At 48.9% G+C, this 16,390-nt stretch overlaps 1 protein-coding gene across 1 annotated transcript in view; it reads left to right on the top strand.

The window, feature by feature from the left end:
* The first annotated feature begins 1,361 nt into the window (after nt 1–1,361).
* The window catches only part of LOC144602176 (protein kinase C-binding protein NELL1-like), a 452,218-nt gene continuing 437,189 nt past the window's right edge, over nt 1,362–16,390 (top strand). The window contains exons 1-3 of the mRNA XM_078414912.1: nt 1,362–1,386; nt 1,442–1,570; nt 7,292–7,442. Coding sequence (XP_078271038.1) covers nt 1,362–1,386; nt 1,442–1,570; nt 7,292–7,442 — 305 coding nt within the window. The remainder of the gene's footprint in view (nt 1,387–1,441; nt 1,571–7,291; nt 7,443–16,390) is intronic.

Raw genomic sequence — 16,390 nt, 5'->3', positions numbered from 1 at the left:
TCACAGTCTCACACACTCTCACAGTCTCACACACACACTCTCTCTCTCTCTCTCTCTCTCTCTCTCTCTCTCTCTCTCTCTCACACCCCCTCTCATACTCTCTCACTCTCTCTCTCTTTCACACTCTCTCTCTCACTCTCTCTCTCTCTTTCACACACTCTCTCTCTCTCTCTCTCTCGCTCTCTCTCTCTCTCTCTCTCTCTCTCTCTCGCTCTCTCTCTCTCTCTCTCTCTCTCTCTCTCACCCCCTCTCTCTCTCTCTCCCACACACACACACACACTGTCACACACACGGGGGGTTGTTGTTATGTGATTAAAGCGACCCCGTTAACAATTTTGAAGCCACATTTCCCACCGCGTTTAGAAAGGTAAAACTCCACAGTTTTCCCCATTTCTGGACACAAAAAGCTGGAGCAACTCAGCGGGTCATGCAGCATCTCCGGAGCAGGAATGGGCGACGTTTCGGGTCGAGACCCTTCTTTCGACCACGACCCGAAAGGTCCCCCATTCCCTTCTCTCCACAGATGCTGCCTGACCCGCTGAGTTACTCCAGCATTGTGTGTCTGTCTGTCTTTGGAGCCAAGAGTGTTTTATTGTCGTGTGTCCCAGACAGAACAATGAAATGTTTACTTGCTGCAGCACTACAGAAGATGTAAACATAGTACACTGTAAACAATTTAATAAACGAGGTATAAAAGTTCCGTCTGTGTGTGTCTAGCCACAAGGTGCTGGAGTAACTCAGTGGGTCAGACAGACAGCAAACATCACGCCATGTTCTCCAGACAATAGACAATAGATGCAGGAGGAGGCCATTCGGCCCTTCAAGCCAGCACCGCCATTCAATGTGTTCATGGCTGATCATTCTCAATCAGTACCCCGTTCCTGCCTTCTCCCCATACCCCCTGACTCCGCTATCCTTAAGAGCTTTATCCAGCTCTCTTGAATGCATTCTGAGAATTGGCCTCCACTGCCTTCTGAGGCAGAGAATTCCACAGATTCACAACTCTCTGACTGAAAAAGTTTTTCCTCATCTCAGTTCTAAATGGCCTACCCCTTATTCTTAAACTGTGGCCCCTGGTTCTGGACTCCCCCAACATTGGGAACATGTTTCCTGCCTCTAACGCGTCCAACCCCTTAATAATCGTATACGTTTCGATAAGATCTCCTCTCATCCTTCTAAATTCCAGTGTATACAAGCCTAGCCGCTCCAGTCTCAGAGATGCTGCCTGTCCCACTGAGTTACTCCCAGTTATTTTTTTTGGTGTGTCCATCTTCGGTGTGAACCAGAGTCTGCAGTTGCTTCTGACTGGTACACGTTACTGGCAGCCGAATACTTTGGGGAAACTCAAGGGGTGGCTGCGAATGAAGTCGTTCTGCTCGCCGCGTTGTATTCATTCCCCAGCGGTGTGAGCGTTTGGTTAAAGCCTGTCTTATTTCTGTAGTCTTAGGGTTTGGAGTGGACCCTGACTTGCAAATTGATGTCACCCGAGACCTGGATCTCACTAATACGCCGGCCGGAGTTGCTCAGGTACCGGGATTATATAATAACAGCAAAGCATATTTGTTTCAAGGTAAATAGGACAACGATATCAATCATTTTCTCGACTTCACCCCCCTGGCGTTCTCGCCTCCATTCATTGCAACCCGGCTCGCTCGCCTTTCCCTCGTCTCTTTCACCAATCAACTTGACCCCCCCCCCTCCCCCACCCCTTTTTTACTGTCTGTTCGAGAGAAGCATAACGTGCTGGATTAACTCAACTCTTCAGATCTTGCCAGAGTTACATAGACTTAGAAAAAGAGAAACGTAGAAAACAGGTGCAGGAAGAGGCCATTCGGCCCTTCGAGCCATCACCGCCATTCATTGTGATCATGGCTGATCATCCACAATCAATAACCTTCTCCCCATATCCCTTGATTCCACTTGCCCCCAGAGAGAGTTAGATAGAGCTCTAGGGGGCTAGTGGAATCCAGGGGTATGGGGAGAAGGCTACTGATTGTGGATGATCAGCCATGATCACAATGAATGGTGGTGCTGGCTCGAAGGGCCAAATGGCCTGCTCCTGCACCTATTTCCTATGTTTCTACGTCTATGTATCCCAGCAACATCACCGGATGGCAACATCTGAAGAAGGGTCTCGACCCGTTCCTTCTCTCCAGAGATGCTGCCCGTCCCCGCTGAGCTACTCCAGCATCTTTGTGTCTATCTTCGGTGTCAACCAGCATCTGCAGAGAAGATTGACCACAAAGTGCTGGAGTAACTCGGAGGGCCAGGTAGCATCTCTGGAGAGAAGGAATGGGCGACGTTTCGGGAGAGCCAGGGGACAGGGAAACGAGAGATCTCGATGGCGATAGAGAGAGGTACAGAACAAAGAAATGAAAGAAAGTAACGATGATCAAGCAAGCAGTCTGAAGAAGGGCCTCGACCCGAAACATCACCCCTTCCTTCTCTCCAGGGATGCTGCCTGTCCCGCTGAGTTACTCCAACAATTTTGTGTCTGTCCACAATGTAAGCCAGCATCTGCAGTTCCTTCCCACACAAAGCATCTGTAGAAACTTGTATTGGGAGGAACTACAGATGCAGTTTCAAACCAAAGAAACATGGATAGGACAGGTACACCGATAGGACAGGTACATGGATAGGACAGGGACAGGACAGGTACATGGATAGGACAGGTACATGGATAGGACAGGTTCACGGATAGGACAGGTACACAAATAGAACAGGTACATGGATAGGACAGGTATAGGGACAGGACAGGTACACGGATAGGACAGGTACACGGATAGAACAGGTACACGGATACATACATGGATAGGACAGGTACACGGACAGGACAGGTACACGGATACGTGCATGGACAGGACAGGTACATGGATAGGACAGGTACACGGATACGTACATGAATAGGACAGGTACAGGGACAGGACAGGTACACGGACAGGGCAGGTACATGGACAGGACAGGTACATGGATAGGACAGGCACACGGATACGTACATGAATAGGACAGGTACAGGGACAGGACAGGTACACGGACAGGGCAGGTACATGGACAGGACAGGTACATGGATAGGACAGGTACACGGAATGGACAGGTACACGGATAGGACAGGTACACGGATACATACATGGATAGGACAGGTACACGGATAGGACAGGTACACGGATAGGACAGGTACACGGATAGGACAGGCTTGGAAGGACATGGACCAAATGCTGGCAGGTGAGATTAGTCGCTGGGACATGTTGGTCGGTGTGGGCAGGTTGGGCCGATGGGCCCTGTTTCAACACTGTATCACTATGACTCTATGACACTGAAAGCTGGAGTAACTCAGTGGGTCAGGCAGCATCTCTGGAGAGAAGTAATGGGTGATGTTTTGGGTCCAGACCCTCCTTCAGACTAGTCGGAGAACTAGGGTGGGGGAGAAATGGAGAGATAGGGAGAGAGGGTGTTTCCACAAGTGGGAGAGTCTAGGACCAGAGGGCACAGCCTCAGAATTGAAGGGTGTTCCTTTCTGAAGGAGATGAGGAAGAATGTCTTTACTCAGAGGGTGATGAATCTGTGGAATTCATTGCCACAGAAGGCTGTGGAGGCCACCAATTGGTATTTTGTTAGGCAGAGATAGATAGATTCTTGATTAGTACGGGTGTCAGGGGTTATAGGGAGGAGAATGGGGTTAGGAGGGAGAGATAGATCAGCCATGCTTGAATGGCGGAGTAGACTTGATGGGCCGAATGGCCTAATTCTGCTCCTATCACCTCTGACCTTACGACCTTATGGAAGCAAGGGTTCTTCGGACTGAAGAGGGGTCTCGAACCGAAACGTCACCCGGTCCTTGTGTCCAGAGATGCTGCCTGACCCGCTGAGTTACTCCAGCACTTTGTGTCTGTCACTGGTACAAACTAACACCTGCAGCTGTTTGTTTCTACGTATAGACACGGGTACATTAGCGATTGGGCGAGGGGCTGTTAGCTGGCACGGCACGTTGGTGGTCACGGATGAAGCCTCTGTAATGAATTATTTTAAATCCGACAAATATTTTATTCATGGCTTTTGTCATGTTACGCTGAAGCGAACACAGGGCAGAGCCTTCTCTTTTTTTTAATATTTAAAAATAACCCCCCCCCCCCGCTGTGCAACGAGGTGAAGGATTACTGAGGAGCCTTTGGCAATAGGGGAGGGTCCCACATTGATCCCCCCCCCCCCCTCAACACCCCACTCTCTGGAGAGGGGTTAGCAACAAACCGACTGATCAACTGGGAATATTCTGTCTGCCCGGCAGTGGGTGGGAACCTTCCACCCTTTACCTCTCTCCCCCCCTCTCTTTCCCCCCTCTCTTCTCCCCCTCCCCCCTCTCTTCCCCCAATCTCCCCCCTCTCTTCCCACCCCTCTCTCCCTCTCCTCCTCCCCCCATTCCTCCCCCCCTCTCTCCCCCTCTCTGCCCCCCTCTCTTCCCCCTCTCTTCCCCCCTCTCCCCCTCTCCTCCCCCCTCTCCCCCCTCTCCTCCCCACCCCCTCCCTCCTCTCCTCCCCCCTCTCCTCCCCCCTTCCCCTCCCCCCTCTCCTCCCCCCTTCCCCTCCCCCCTCTCTTCCCCCCTCTCCTCCCCCACTCTCCTCCCCACCTCCCCCTCTCCTCCCCCTCTCTTCCCCCTCTCTTCCCCCCCTCTCTTCCCCCCCTCTCCTCCCCCCCTTTCCTCCCCCCTTCCCCTCCCCCCTCTCCTCCCCCCTTCCCCTCCCCCCTCTCTTCCCCCCTCTCCTCCCCCACTCTCCTCCCCACCTCCCCCTCTCTTCCCCCCTCTCTTCCCCCCCCTCTCCTCCCCCTTCTCCCGCCCTCTCTTCCCCCTTTCTCCCCCCTCTATTCCCCCCCCTCTATTCCCCCCCTCTCCTCCCACCCCTCTCCTATTTCTAAAGAGGGTGGAACCACCCCCCACACATGGCGGCCCCTTGATTGAGGAAGGATTGACCAGGTGTAACTGACACAGGGATATTTGGATGCACCTTGAATATAATACTTTTTAATTGATGAAGTTCCCCAGGGTCTAAAAAACCAAAATAATGAGCGAGTCAACTCACCATCTCTTAGAGCAGGTAACATTGAAAGGGCAGGTGTAGATTAATACAGTAGATAGGCACAAAATGCTGGGGTAACTCAGCGGGACAGGCAGCATCTCTGGAGAGAAGGAATGGGTGACATTTCGGGTCGAGACCCTTGTTGAAGAAGAGAAACTTCGTCAGTTTGAATCCCTTCTTTAACTCATCCTACCAGGTCAACAGTGGTCTAGATTGGAGTTATCATTAGCTGCAACCATTAAACCTGACTGAACAAATGCCAAGTCAAATGTCCTAGTTCATCCCTTACTTTTCACTTTGTGACTTCAGTTGACTTCGTGTCAAAGTACGTTGGCATTGTAAGGCCAAGGACCAGTTCCTGACCCCAGGTGCTAAATTGGATGGGGCAGGCAGGGTGGCGCAGTGGTAGAGTTGCTGCCACACACAGCCAGAGACCAACGTTCGACCCTGACTACGGGTGCTGTCTGTACGGAGTTTGTACGTTCATCCTGTGACTGCCCTGGGGTTTCTCCGGGTGCTCCGGTTTCCTCCCGCACTCCAAAGACGTACAGGGTTGTAGGTTAATTGGCTCCTGTAAATTGTCCCTAGTGTGTGCAGGATAGAACCAGTGTGCGGGGTGATCGCTGGTCGGCGCAGACCGGTGGGCCGAAGGGCCTGTATCGCTAAACCAAACTAAACTAAACTAAGTGGGCCGAAGGGCGTCTGAAGAAGGATCTCGACCCAAAGCGTCACTCTCCAGAGATGCTGCCTGTCCCGCTGAGTTACTCCAGCATTTTTTGGATCTATCTTCAGCATGTTTCAACGCTGTGTCACTAGATTAAACTAAACTAAAAATTGGCTTACGTTTTGAAAGACACTTTTTTCATATCGAAGTTTAGATTGAAATTAGTTTTCTTATGTTTTACCTTGCATCGATGGCGCAATAAAGTGTTAATGAGACTAAGCTTCACATGCATCCTCTCCGCGCTGTTCCCGATAGGTTTAACATGACACGTTTAAGCGTGCGAAAGCTCGATGCAATAAAAAGCTCAGCCTAAATCGCTATGCAAGGGAACTCCTGATTTTAAAATTGAGGTGATGCTTCCACCAAAATAGTGTTCAATGTGGTGCCATTAATGAGCAGACTTTGACAAGACGACAAATGAGACACTATACTTCCTGAAGAAAGACGCAAAATGCTGGAGTAACTCAGTGGGTCAGGCAGCATCTCTGGAGAACATGGATAGGTGACGTTTCACAGAGTGCTGGAGTAACTCAGCGGGTCAGGCAGCATCTCTGGAGAACATGGATAGGTGACGTTTCACAGAGTGCTGGAGTAACTCAGCGGGTCAGGCAGCATCTCTGGAGAACATGGATAGGTGGCGTTCCTGGTCGGACTCTTTTCAGACTGAATGTTGGGGGAGGGATGGGTGGGAAAGGAAGCTGGAAGCGAGGAGGGGCAGGTCAGAGCATAGCCGGTGGTAGGTGAACACAGGCGAGGGGGGCGGGGAGGGGGGGACGGGGGGGGACGGGACGGGGGGGATGATAGGCAGATTGTTTGGACAAAAGCCAGAGATGAAAAGACAAGATGTGAGACTGAGAGGATAACGAGCTGCGAATTGTGAAGCTCGAGGATAGAAAAGTTGCAGATTGTGAAGCTGGAGGAAAGGAATGGAGGGGGAGGAGAAAACTGGTGCAAGGTTATCCAGGGGATAGAGGAGGGCAGTTGGTGGTGTGGGGGAAAGAAGGAAGGGGGCTGTCGAGTCTGTTAGTTTAGTTACCAAGCATGTTCTCCAAAGCTGCTGCCTGACCCGCTGAGTTCCTCCAGCACTTTGTGACTTTCTCAGCCTCTGCAGCCTCCTGTTATTACATCTATACTCTAAATTTCCTGAATGTGTAAATGAAGGACATGGACCTTCTGTTCCATGTGTATTCTCAGTTTAACTGTGAGAACCAATTCATTGATTCATCTCATTCTGCATCCCTGTTTTATAGATGTGTGCAAAAAGTCTTTGTGCTGCTTTGTACTATATTGAGTTTGTTGACCTTTCACAAATGCATGTACGGATGGATGTGCAGAAGTCTAACAAGTAAGCATGCTGATACATCCCCAGCTCAGGCGGTGGAGAATAAAGAGGGGTGTCTGCATTTATTGGTGTCTGGGAAATGTCATGGCTGGAGATGTTGTTGGAAGATTGTGGGTCGTGATATTTGTCGTGACTGATTGCGCTTGGTTTCCTCAGACGTGGAGAGACAGATAGAGGCACATCCACACACGACCGAGAAAGTGATCCAACTGCTTCGAAACAAGAGCGAGTTCTCGGTTACAGCAACAATCCAGCAGCAGGTTTTAACCTCGGGGGTCATCTTGTCCATCCACCAGTCTGATCTCAGGTAAAGTATCGCGTTCCGCATTTGGAGAAATATTAACTAATAGACAATAGACAATAGGTGCAGGAGTAGGCCATTCGGCCCTTCGAGCCAGCACCACCATTCAATGTGATCATGGCTGATCATTCTCAATCAGTACCCCGTTCCTGCCTTCTCCCCATACCCCCTGCCCATATCCTTAAGAGCTCTATCTAGCTCTCTCTCGGATGCATTCAGAGAACTGGCCTCCACTGCCTTCTGAGGCAGAGAATTCCACAGATTTACAACTCTCTGACTGAAAAAGTTTTTCCTCATCTCCGTTCTAAATGGCCTACCCCTTATTCTTAAACTGTGGCCCCTGGTTCTGGACTCCCCCAACATTGGGAACATGTTTCCTGCCTCTAACGTGTCCAACCCCTTAATAATCTTATACGTTTCGATAATATTACCTGTGCGGTAGGGGGGGGATCTACTACTTCTTCTTCTTCCGTGTCCATCATCCATGTTTCAAATGTTGACATCGCTGTCATCTTCCGTCCTGAAAAGTACGCAAGCTTCTGGCGACAATCAGTGGGAGCCATCTCTTGTTCCAACAGATGATGGTGGAAGCAGAATTGGCTCGGGACACTTCCATTTTCCAGCCCCACCCACGTGGACTCTTCTGCTACTGGGCCGGGAAGGAACTGCTGGGGCTGGTTTCAACCAAAGATAGACACGTAAAAAACTGGAGTAACTCAGCGGGTCAGGCAGCATCTGTTGGGAAAAGGAATAGATGACGTTTCGGGTCGAGACCCTTCTTCAGACCGAGAGTCTTAGCACTACCCTACATTTTACATTTACCCCAAGCCAATTAAGCTACAAAACAGGATGTCTTTGGAGTGTAGGAGGAAACCCGAAGATCCCGAAGAAAACTCATGTAGGTCGGGGAGAACGTACAAACTCCATACTGACGGCATGCCTGGTGGGGCGGATCAAACCCGGGTCTCTGGCGCCGTAAGGCAGCAGTTCTACCGCTGTGCCACCATGCAGCCCCATTTAGTTTTTTTGCCACCAGTATGGAGGAACAATGAAAAGCTTTTGCTTGTGTGCTAACCAGTCAGTGGAAAGACGAAACTAAAATGCTGGCGTCAATAAGATTAATTCTTCATGGTGTCATCAGAGGTGCACTGTATATTGAGCCGAGATTGAGCCTTGCAAGTAGGGTAAATGAGGGCCCAATTTTTTAATTGCCAGAGCTTATTATTTGTCTCTAGTTGACCTAAGAGTGCTTGTTGGTAATTATTACTGATTTCCATTTTTTTTGCTTTTGTTATTCCTTGATGATGGCAAGAGATGAAATCATCCTCTGTGTTTTGTGCAGTGCTGGATCTGCAGTGAACAATATATAATTATGCAATTATCGTGGAATCATAATCTCTTGTCATTTGAACTGAATCCTCCACAAAGGTGCCCCTCCGTGCCTTAATGGAAGTAACAATCTGTTTGTTAACAAAACATTGCAGAATAGTTTCAGGCGGCTAACGGAATCAAGGGATTTACGAGGGCAAAGCAGTATTTCCCGAAGATTATGTTCATTTAACATTGCTTTTCCTCAGTTTATAAGTGATAGCAGCAGAATTAGGCCATTTGGCCCATCATGTCTAGTCTGCCATTACATCATGGCTGATCTGTCTCTCCCTCTCAACCCTGCCTTCTCCCCATTACCCCAGACACCCCCGTACGGACCCACACAGACACACTACTGCTGCGCCACCGTGCCGCTTTCAAAGATCGATGTAATGGGAAAAGAATGTCCACATGTAGGGGCAGTGCAGCGGTAGAGTTGCTGCCTCACAGCGCCAGAGACCCAGGTTCGATCCCGGCAACGGGTGCTATCTCTGCAGAGTTTGTACGTTCTCTCCGTGACCCGCGTGGGTTTTCTCCGGGTGCTCCGGTTTCCTCCCACACTCCGAAGACGTGCAGGCAGGTTAATTGGCTTTGGTAAAACTGTAAATTGTCCCGAGCAGGCGGGGATCTTTGGTCGGTGCGCGCTCTCGACGAGCCGAATGGCCTGTTTCCACGCTGCATCACTAAACCAAACAAAACAAATATTCTGCTGATAACTTCCCCCTGTTCATTTGTACACCGATATAGTTGAGAATGTAGCTGGCCATTCCCAGCACGTTCTAAGCGGAAGTGTATGCTGAGCGTAAAGAAGACAAATGAACGACACATACACAAGGGAGTGAATATAAGAAAATAACTGCAGATGCTGGTACAAATCGATTTATTCACAAAATGCTGGAGTAACTCAGCAGGTCAGGCAGCATCTCGGGAGAGAAGGAATGGGTGACGTTTCGGGTCGAGACCCTTCTTCAGACTGATGTCGGGGGTGGGACAAAGGAAGTATATAGGTGGAGACAGGAAGATAGAGGGAGATCTGGGAAGGAGGAGGGGAAGGGAGGGACAGAGGAGCTATCTGAAGTTGGAGAAGTCGACGTTCATACCACTGGGCCGCAAACTGCCCAGGCGAAATATATTCATAAGTGAGTGAATATTCATTTCAATCTCAAAACCAGCTTCTCTTGCCTTAAGAGTTGTTATTTTGACACTTCATCTGAATCGTAACCTCCATTTGCAAAGGGTAATGGGCGCCCCAGTGGTGCAGCCGGTAGAGCTGCTGCCTCACATTCCATCAGCCGAAGTTTAATCCTTATCCTCTGGGGGCAGTCTGTGGGGAGTCTGCATGTTCCATTCTGCATTTGCTCCAGAGTTTTGCTTTCCTTCCACATCCCAATGGCGTGTAGATTGGGTAGGCGATTGATAAACCCTAGCATGTACATTTTAGTTTAGTTTAGTTTAGAGATACAGTGCGGAAAAAGGCCCTTTCAGCCCACCGGGTCCGTGCCGACCAGCGATCCCCACACGTTAACACTATCCTACACCCACTGGGGACAATTTTTACATTTACCAAGCCAATTGAATGAATGAATGAATAAGTTTATTGGCCAAGTATGTGCATTATCAAGGAATGTGCCTTGGTGCTCCACTTCTTCTTCTTCTTGCGTTTGAGGCAGCAGGAATTATGTAACGCCCTCCAGGCGCTGTAGCCAGTGCAATGTGCTGTTGTCGAGGGCCGTGAGGTCTACCCCTCCACCAGGGGGGACGGAGGACAGTGCAGTCGAGAATGACGTGATGCGCTGTTTGCTGGTCTGCTCCACACACAAATGACAACACAATTTTTAAATTTACCAAACCAATTAACCTACAAACCTGCACGTCCTTGGAGTGTGGGAGGAGACCGAAGATCTCGGAGAAAACCCACGCAGGTCACTGGGAGAACGTGCAAACTCCGTTCAGGCAGCACCCGTAGTCGGGATCGAGCCCGGGTCTCTGGCGCTGCATTCGCTGTAAGGCAGCAACTCTACCGCTGCGCCACCGTGCCGCACCCGTACATGAATGATAGGAAAGGGGCGGGGAATGTGGGAAGAATTAAAATTGGGATTGGGGTGGGAACAAGCAGAGTTGATGGGCCGAAGGGCCTGTGTCTAATCTGCAATGAGGGGTTCAAATAGGAGCATCCTTTTTTTATATGTTTTGCAGATTCATAGAAGCATAGCTCGAAATCATACCATCACACAAACCAACCTCCCTTCCATTGACTCCATCTACACCTCACGCTGCCTCGGCAAGGCCAGCAGCATGATTAATGATGAGTCGCACCCCGGCCACTCCCTCCTCTCCCCTCTCCCATCAGGCAAAAGGTACAGAAGTGTGAAAAAGCACACCTCCAGATTCAGGAACAAGTTTCTTCCCAGCTGTTATCAGGCAACTGAACCATCCTACCACAACCAGAGAGCAATGCTGAACTATCTACCTTACAGGGGACTCTCGTACTATCCTTGATCGGACTTTGCTGGCTTTACCTTGCACTAAACGTTATTCCCTTATCATGTATCTGTACACTGTAAACAGCTCGAATGTAATCATGTGTTGCCTTTCCACTGACTGGATCACACGCAACAAAAGCTTTTCACTGTACCTCCGTACACTTGACAATAAGCTAAACTGAAGCTAAAATCCTAAAATACAAGGGTTGATTTTTGAAGGGAAAGAAAGGATTAGTTTTAATGGGGCATCCAATGATGTAATTGGCATCCGGACGAGAAGAGAATTTGATTCTTTGGATGTAACATGCATCCGGCTCAATACACAAAGGCTTACTGACATTGAGAAGGTACAATGAAATGTTTCTTTGGGCGACACAGTGGCGCAGCGGTAGAGCTGCTGCCTCACAGTCCCAGAGACCCAGGTTCGATCCTGACTACGGGTGCTGTCTGCATGGAGTTTGTACGTTCTCCCTGTCACCTGCGTGGGTTTTCTCCAGGTGTTCAGGTTTCCTCCCACACTCCAAAGACGTGCAGGTTTGTAGGGTTGATTGGCTTCGGAAAGATAATAACAAATTTGTCCCTAGTGTGTGTAGGGAAGTGCTAGTGTACAGGAATCGCTGGTCGGCACGGACTCGGTGGGCCGAAGGGCCTGTTTCCGCACTGTTTTGCTAAACTAAACTAAAAAAATCAGATCCGTGAGTCCTGGCAACAGCCTCGCATATCTCTGCATTTTACACAAGCACTTACATAGACTTGGCATGGACAGGTTGCTCAGAATGAACATGTTGCATGAAATAATTTGCTTTTAAAGGAAGATTTTAATATTTATTGAATTTGATATTCAAAATTCACCAACATGCTTGAACCTTCTACTCATGGGATCTGTGCCAGATGCTAGATTTTTAATTACATCAATAAATTATCTTCTAATTATGATTAACTCATGTACAGTTTCAGACGCTGCAAGGATTAGGCCTTCCTGCCAAATTTGACACTGAATTGTGTGCGTCTTGTCAGCTGACACTGCCTAGGACACGGGAATGAATGAGAAGCTTGCAAATCTTTTAGTCTTTATCGGAGGTAAAAATGCCAGATAATAATTTGTCAGAGCTGAAAGGAAATGGTTGATCTCCTAATGAAAGGAACAAGATGAACATCACGCGTCAAGACATCTCTGGTTGACGTTAAGCTGGAAAGGGAGCAGAAAAGATTTAACGAGGATCTTGCCTACATAGAAACATAGAAAATAAGTGTAGGAGGAGGCCATTCGGCCCATCGAGCCAGCACCGCCATTCATTGTGATCATGGCTGATCATCCACAATCAGTAACCCATGTCTGCCTTCTCCCCATATCCCTCGATTCCACTAGCCCCCAGAGTATCTAACTCTCTCTTAAATCCATCGAGTGATTTGGCCTCCACTGCCCTCTGTGGCAGAGAATTCCACAAATTCGCAACTCTCTGGGTGAAAAAGTTCCTTCTCACCTCAGTTTTAAATGGCCTCCCCTTTATTCTAAGACTGTTGCCCCTGGTTCTGGACTCGCCCAACAATGGGAACATTTTTCCTACATCTAGCTTGTCCAGTCCTTTTATAATTGTATACGTCTCTATAAGATCCCCTCTCATCCTTCTAAACTCCAGTGAATACAAGCCTAGTCTTTTCAATCTTTCCTCATGTGACAGTCCCGCCATCCCAGGGATCAATCTCGTGAACCTACGCTGCACTGCCTCAATTACTGTGCCACACAGCTTGTGCTAGACGTCAGCTATGATTGATTAAATGGCAGAGTAGACTAGTTGGGTTGAATGGCCTAATTCTGCTCCAACAACTTATGAAAGGTTCAGCAGGCTAGTACGTTATTCCCAAGAATGCCGGAGGATGAGGGGGGTGATTTTGTAGAGGTGTACAAGATCATGAGGGGAATAGGCAGTCTTTCACTCAAGAGTAGGGGAATTGAGAACCAGAGTGCATAGGTTTAGGGTGAGCCAAGGGGAAGATTTAATAGGAACCTGAGGGGCAATCTTTTTACACAAAGGGTGTTGGGTGTACGGAACAAGCTGCCAGAGGAGGTAGTTGAGGCAGGTACTATCACAACATTTAAGAAACATTTAGAAAGGCACATGGATTGGGACGGGTTTAGAGGGATGTGGCAGGTGGGACTAGTGTTACCTGAGGCATTTTGGCCAAGGTTGGTCACCCATCTAGGTGTCAGTGGGGCACGTTGGTCGCTGTGGGCAAGTTGGGCCGAAGGGCTTGTTTCCACGCTGTATGACTCTATGACTCTATGACTATGCCACAAAATAAACCACTTGGTTCCCTATCCGTTCATCTCACCAATGCACCCTCACATTGAGGTACGTGGCCCCTATACAAGAGATAGCAACCCAGGACTAGACTGCCCAGCAGTGTCTTGCGAGGCAGTGTCTACTCCATACCGATGGCAAATGTCTCACTCTTAAGGCTGACTCGCGGCAGAAAAGGAATGAAAGGAAGGCCAAGACACCTGTAGCATTACCCTCCCGTCAGCCCCACTCTGTGGTGCCCATTAAGTAACTTATGGGTCGAAGGTTTCAATCTTCAGTCAGTGCCATCAGCGGGGAGACTCTATCCGATCTCGGAAGAGATTGTTATCAGCCAGGAAGGATGGATCCTAAATGCAGTAATATCAGTGCAAGAGGAGGGGGGAGGGGGGAAAGTGTGGCATAGGAGTTTGCGCCTTCTCACTGTGACCTGCGTTTAGTTTTCTCCGGGATCTCCGGTTTCCTCCCACACTCCGAAGACGTAAAGGTTTGTGGGCTGCTTGGCTTGATATCAGGCAGCATTTTGCCTAGATGCTGCCTGACCTGCTGAGTTACTCCGGCATTTTGTGACACCTTCAATTTGTACCAGCATCTGCAGTTATTTCCCGACACTGGCTTGATATCATTGTAAATCGTCCCTCGTGTGTGAAGGATAGCGTTTTTGTGCGCAGGGTTTGCTGGTCGGCGCGGACTCGGTGGGCCAAAGGGCCTGTTTCCGTGCTGTATCTCTAAACTGAACTGAACTAATCTCTCGTATCTTAACGACTGGATTGTGTGTGAAATTGTTTATTTTTATTGCTCTTATTGCCGGACTGTGGGGTGCCCTTTCATTTCACTGCTTGTATGTGTCTGTGACAAATAAACTTGACTTGATTTGAGCACTGTCCATTGAATATAACGTCATTGATCGATGGATATTTTTCCAGTCCATTAGGTATAGGTCTATTGTTCTTGATATGAATTAAAAGAGTTTACAAGAAAATAACTGCAGATGCTGGTACAAATCAAAGGTATTTATTCACAAAATGCTGGAGTAACTCAACAGGTCAGGCGGCATCTCAGGAGAGAAGGAATGGGTGACGTTTCGACCCAAAACGTCACCCATTCCTTCTCTCCTGAGATGCCGCCTGACCTGTTGAGTTACTCCAGCATTTTGTGAATAAATACCTTCTAAAAGAGTTTACAAATGCAGCTGGAAAGGACTTTGGTTAGACTGCATTTAGAGTATTGGATGGAGTTCTGGTCACCCCGTTCCAGGAAGGAAGTGGAGGCTTTGGAGAGGGTGCAGAGGAGGTTTACCAGAATTATGACGAGATTCGAGGGTATTAGCTACAGGGAGATGTTGGAAAAAACTTGGATCGTCTTTATTCTGGAACGCTGGAGGTCAAGGGGAGACCTGGTAGAAGTGCGTACACAGTCAGAAACTTTTCCTCCTGATGGACAAAAAATCAAATACTAGACTGGCATAGCTACAGGGTGAGAGGGGCAAAGTGTAAAAGGGATGTGCAGGGCAGGTTTTCTACACAGAGAGTGGTGGGTGCCTGGAACGCGCTTCCGGGGGTAGTGGTTGATGTAGATACGATAGTGGCATTTAAGAGACTTTTGGATTAGGACATGGATGTGTAGGGAATGGAAGAATATGGATGATGCCAATGGTTTAGTTCAGCTTCGTTTAGTGATACAGTGCTGAAGCTGGCCATTCGGTCCACCGAGTCCGTGCCGACCAGCGATCCACGCACACTGACATCATCCGACACACTAGGGACATAGAAACATAGAAACATAGAAAATAGGTGCAGGAGTAGGCCATTCGGCCCTTCGAGCCTGCACCGCCATTCAATATGATCATGGCTGATCATTCAGCTCAGTAGCCTGTACCTGCCTTCTCTCCATACTCCCTGATCCCTTTAGCAAAAAGGGCCACATCTAACTCCCTCTTAAATATAGCCAATGAACTGGCCTCAACTACCTTCTGTGGCAGAGAATTCCACAGACTCACCACTCTCTGTGTGAAGAAATGTTTTCTCATCTCGGTCCTAAAAGACTTCCCCCTTATCCTTAAGCTGTGACCCCTGGGACAATTTACAAATTTTCAGCAGCCAATTAACCTACAAACCTGTACGCCTTTGAAGTGTGGGAGGAAACCGGAGGACCCAGAGAAAACCCACGCAGGTCACGGGGAGAACGTACAAACTTTGTACGGACGGCGCCCGCAGTCAGGATCGAACCCGGGTCTCTGGCGCTGTGAGGCAGCAACTACCGCTGCGCCACCGTGCCGCCCTATAATGATGGACAACTCTACAGTTAACAGCCCCCTTTGCACCTTGTGTGGAGGAAGTGGTGAAGTAGTTGGGTGGAGGAGACTGCCTTGAGGTACTCATGCACAAATGGTCTGATGTAGAGATAATTAACCTTGAACTATATCAACCATGTGTAGGAAGGAACTGCAGATGCTGGTTTACACCAAAGTTAGACACAATGTTGGAGTAACTCAGCGGGACAGGCAGCGTCTCTGGAGAGAAGGAATGGGTGATGTTTCGGGTCGAAATGTCTGAAGAAGGGTCTCGACCCGAAACATCACCCATTCCTTCTATCCTGAGATGCTGCCTGTCCCGCTGAGTTCCTCCAGCGTTGAGTGTCTACAATCGTAACCACCTTTGGTTAAGGCAGGCATGACTCATGGAGAGTTTCCACTTTGACCTCAATTGACTTCAGTTCAATGCATTTTACTGGTGTTTGATTAGTTGCTGCTTTAGGGGGCAAGGGTTGGTTGTTCTCACCGCACCTCTGGAATTGATAGCTC

This window comes from Rhinoraja longicauda, chromosome 18 (assembly GCF_053455715.1).
Source record: "Rhinoraja longicauda isolate Sanriku21f chromosome 18, sRhiLon1.1, whole genome shotgun sequence".
In the NCBI taxonomy this organism is placed as follows: domain Eukaryota; kingdom Metazoa; phylum Chordata; class Chondrichthyes; order Rajiformes; family Arhynchobatidae; genus Rhinoraja; species Rhinoraja longicauda.
The sequence above is the reverse complement of the archived record's forward strand: the minus strand, read 5'-3'. Positions and strand labels throughout refer to the sequence as shown.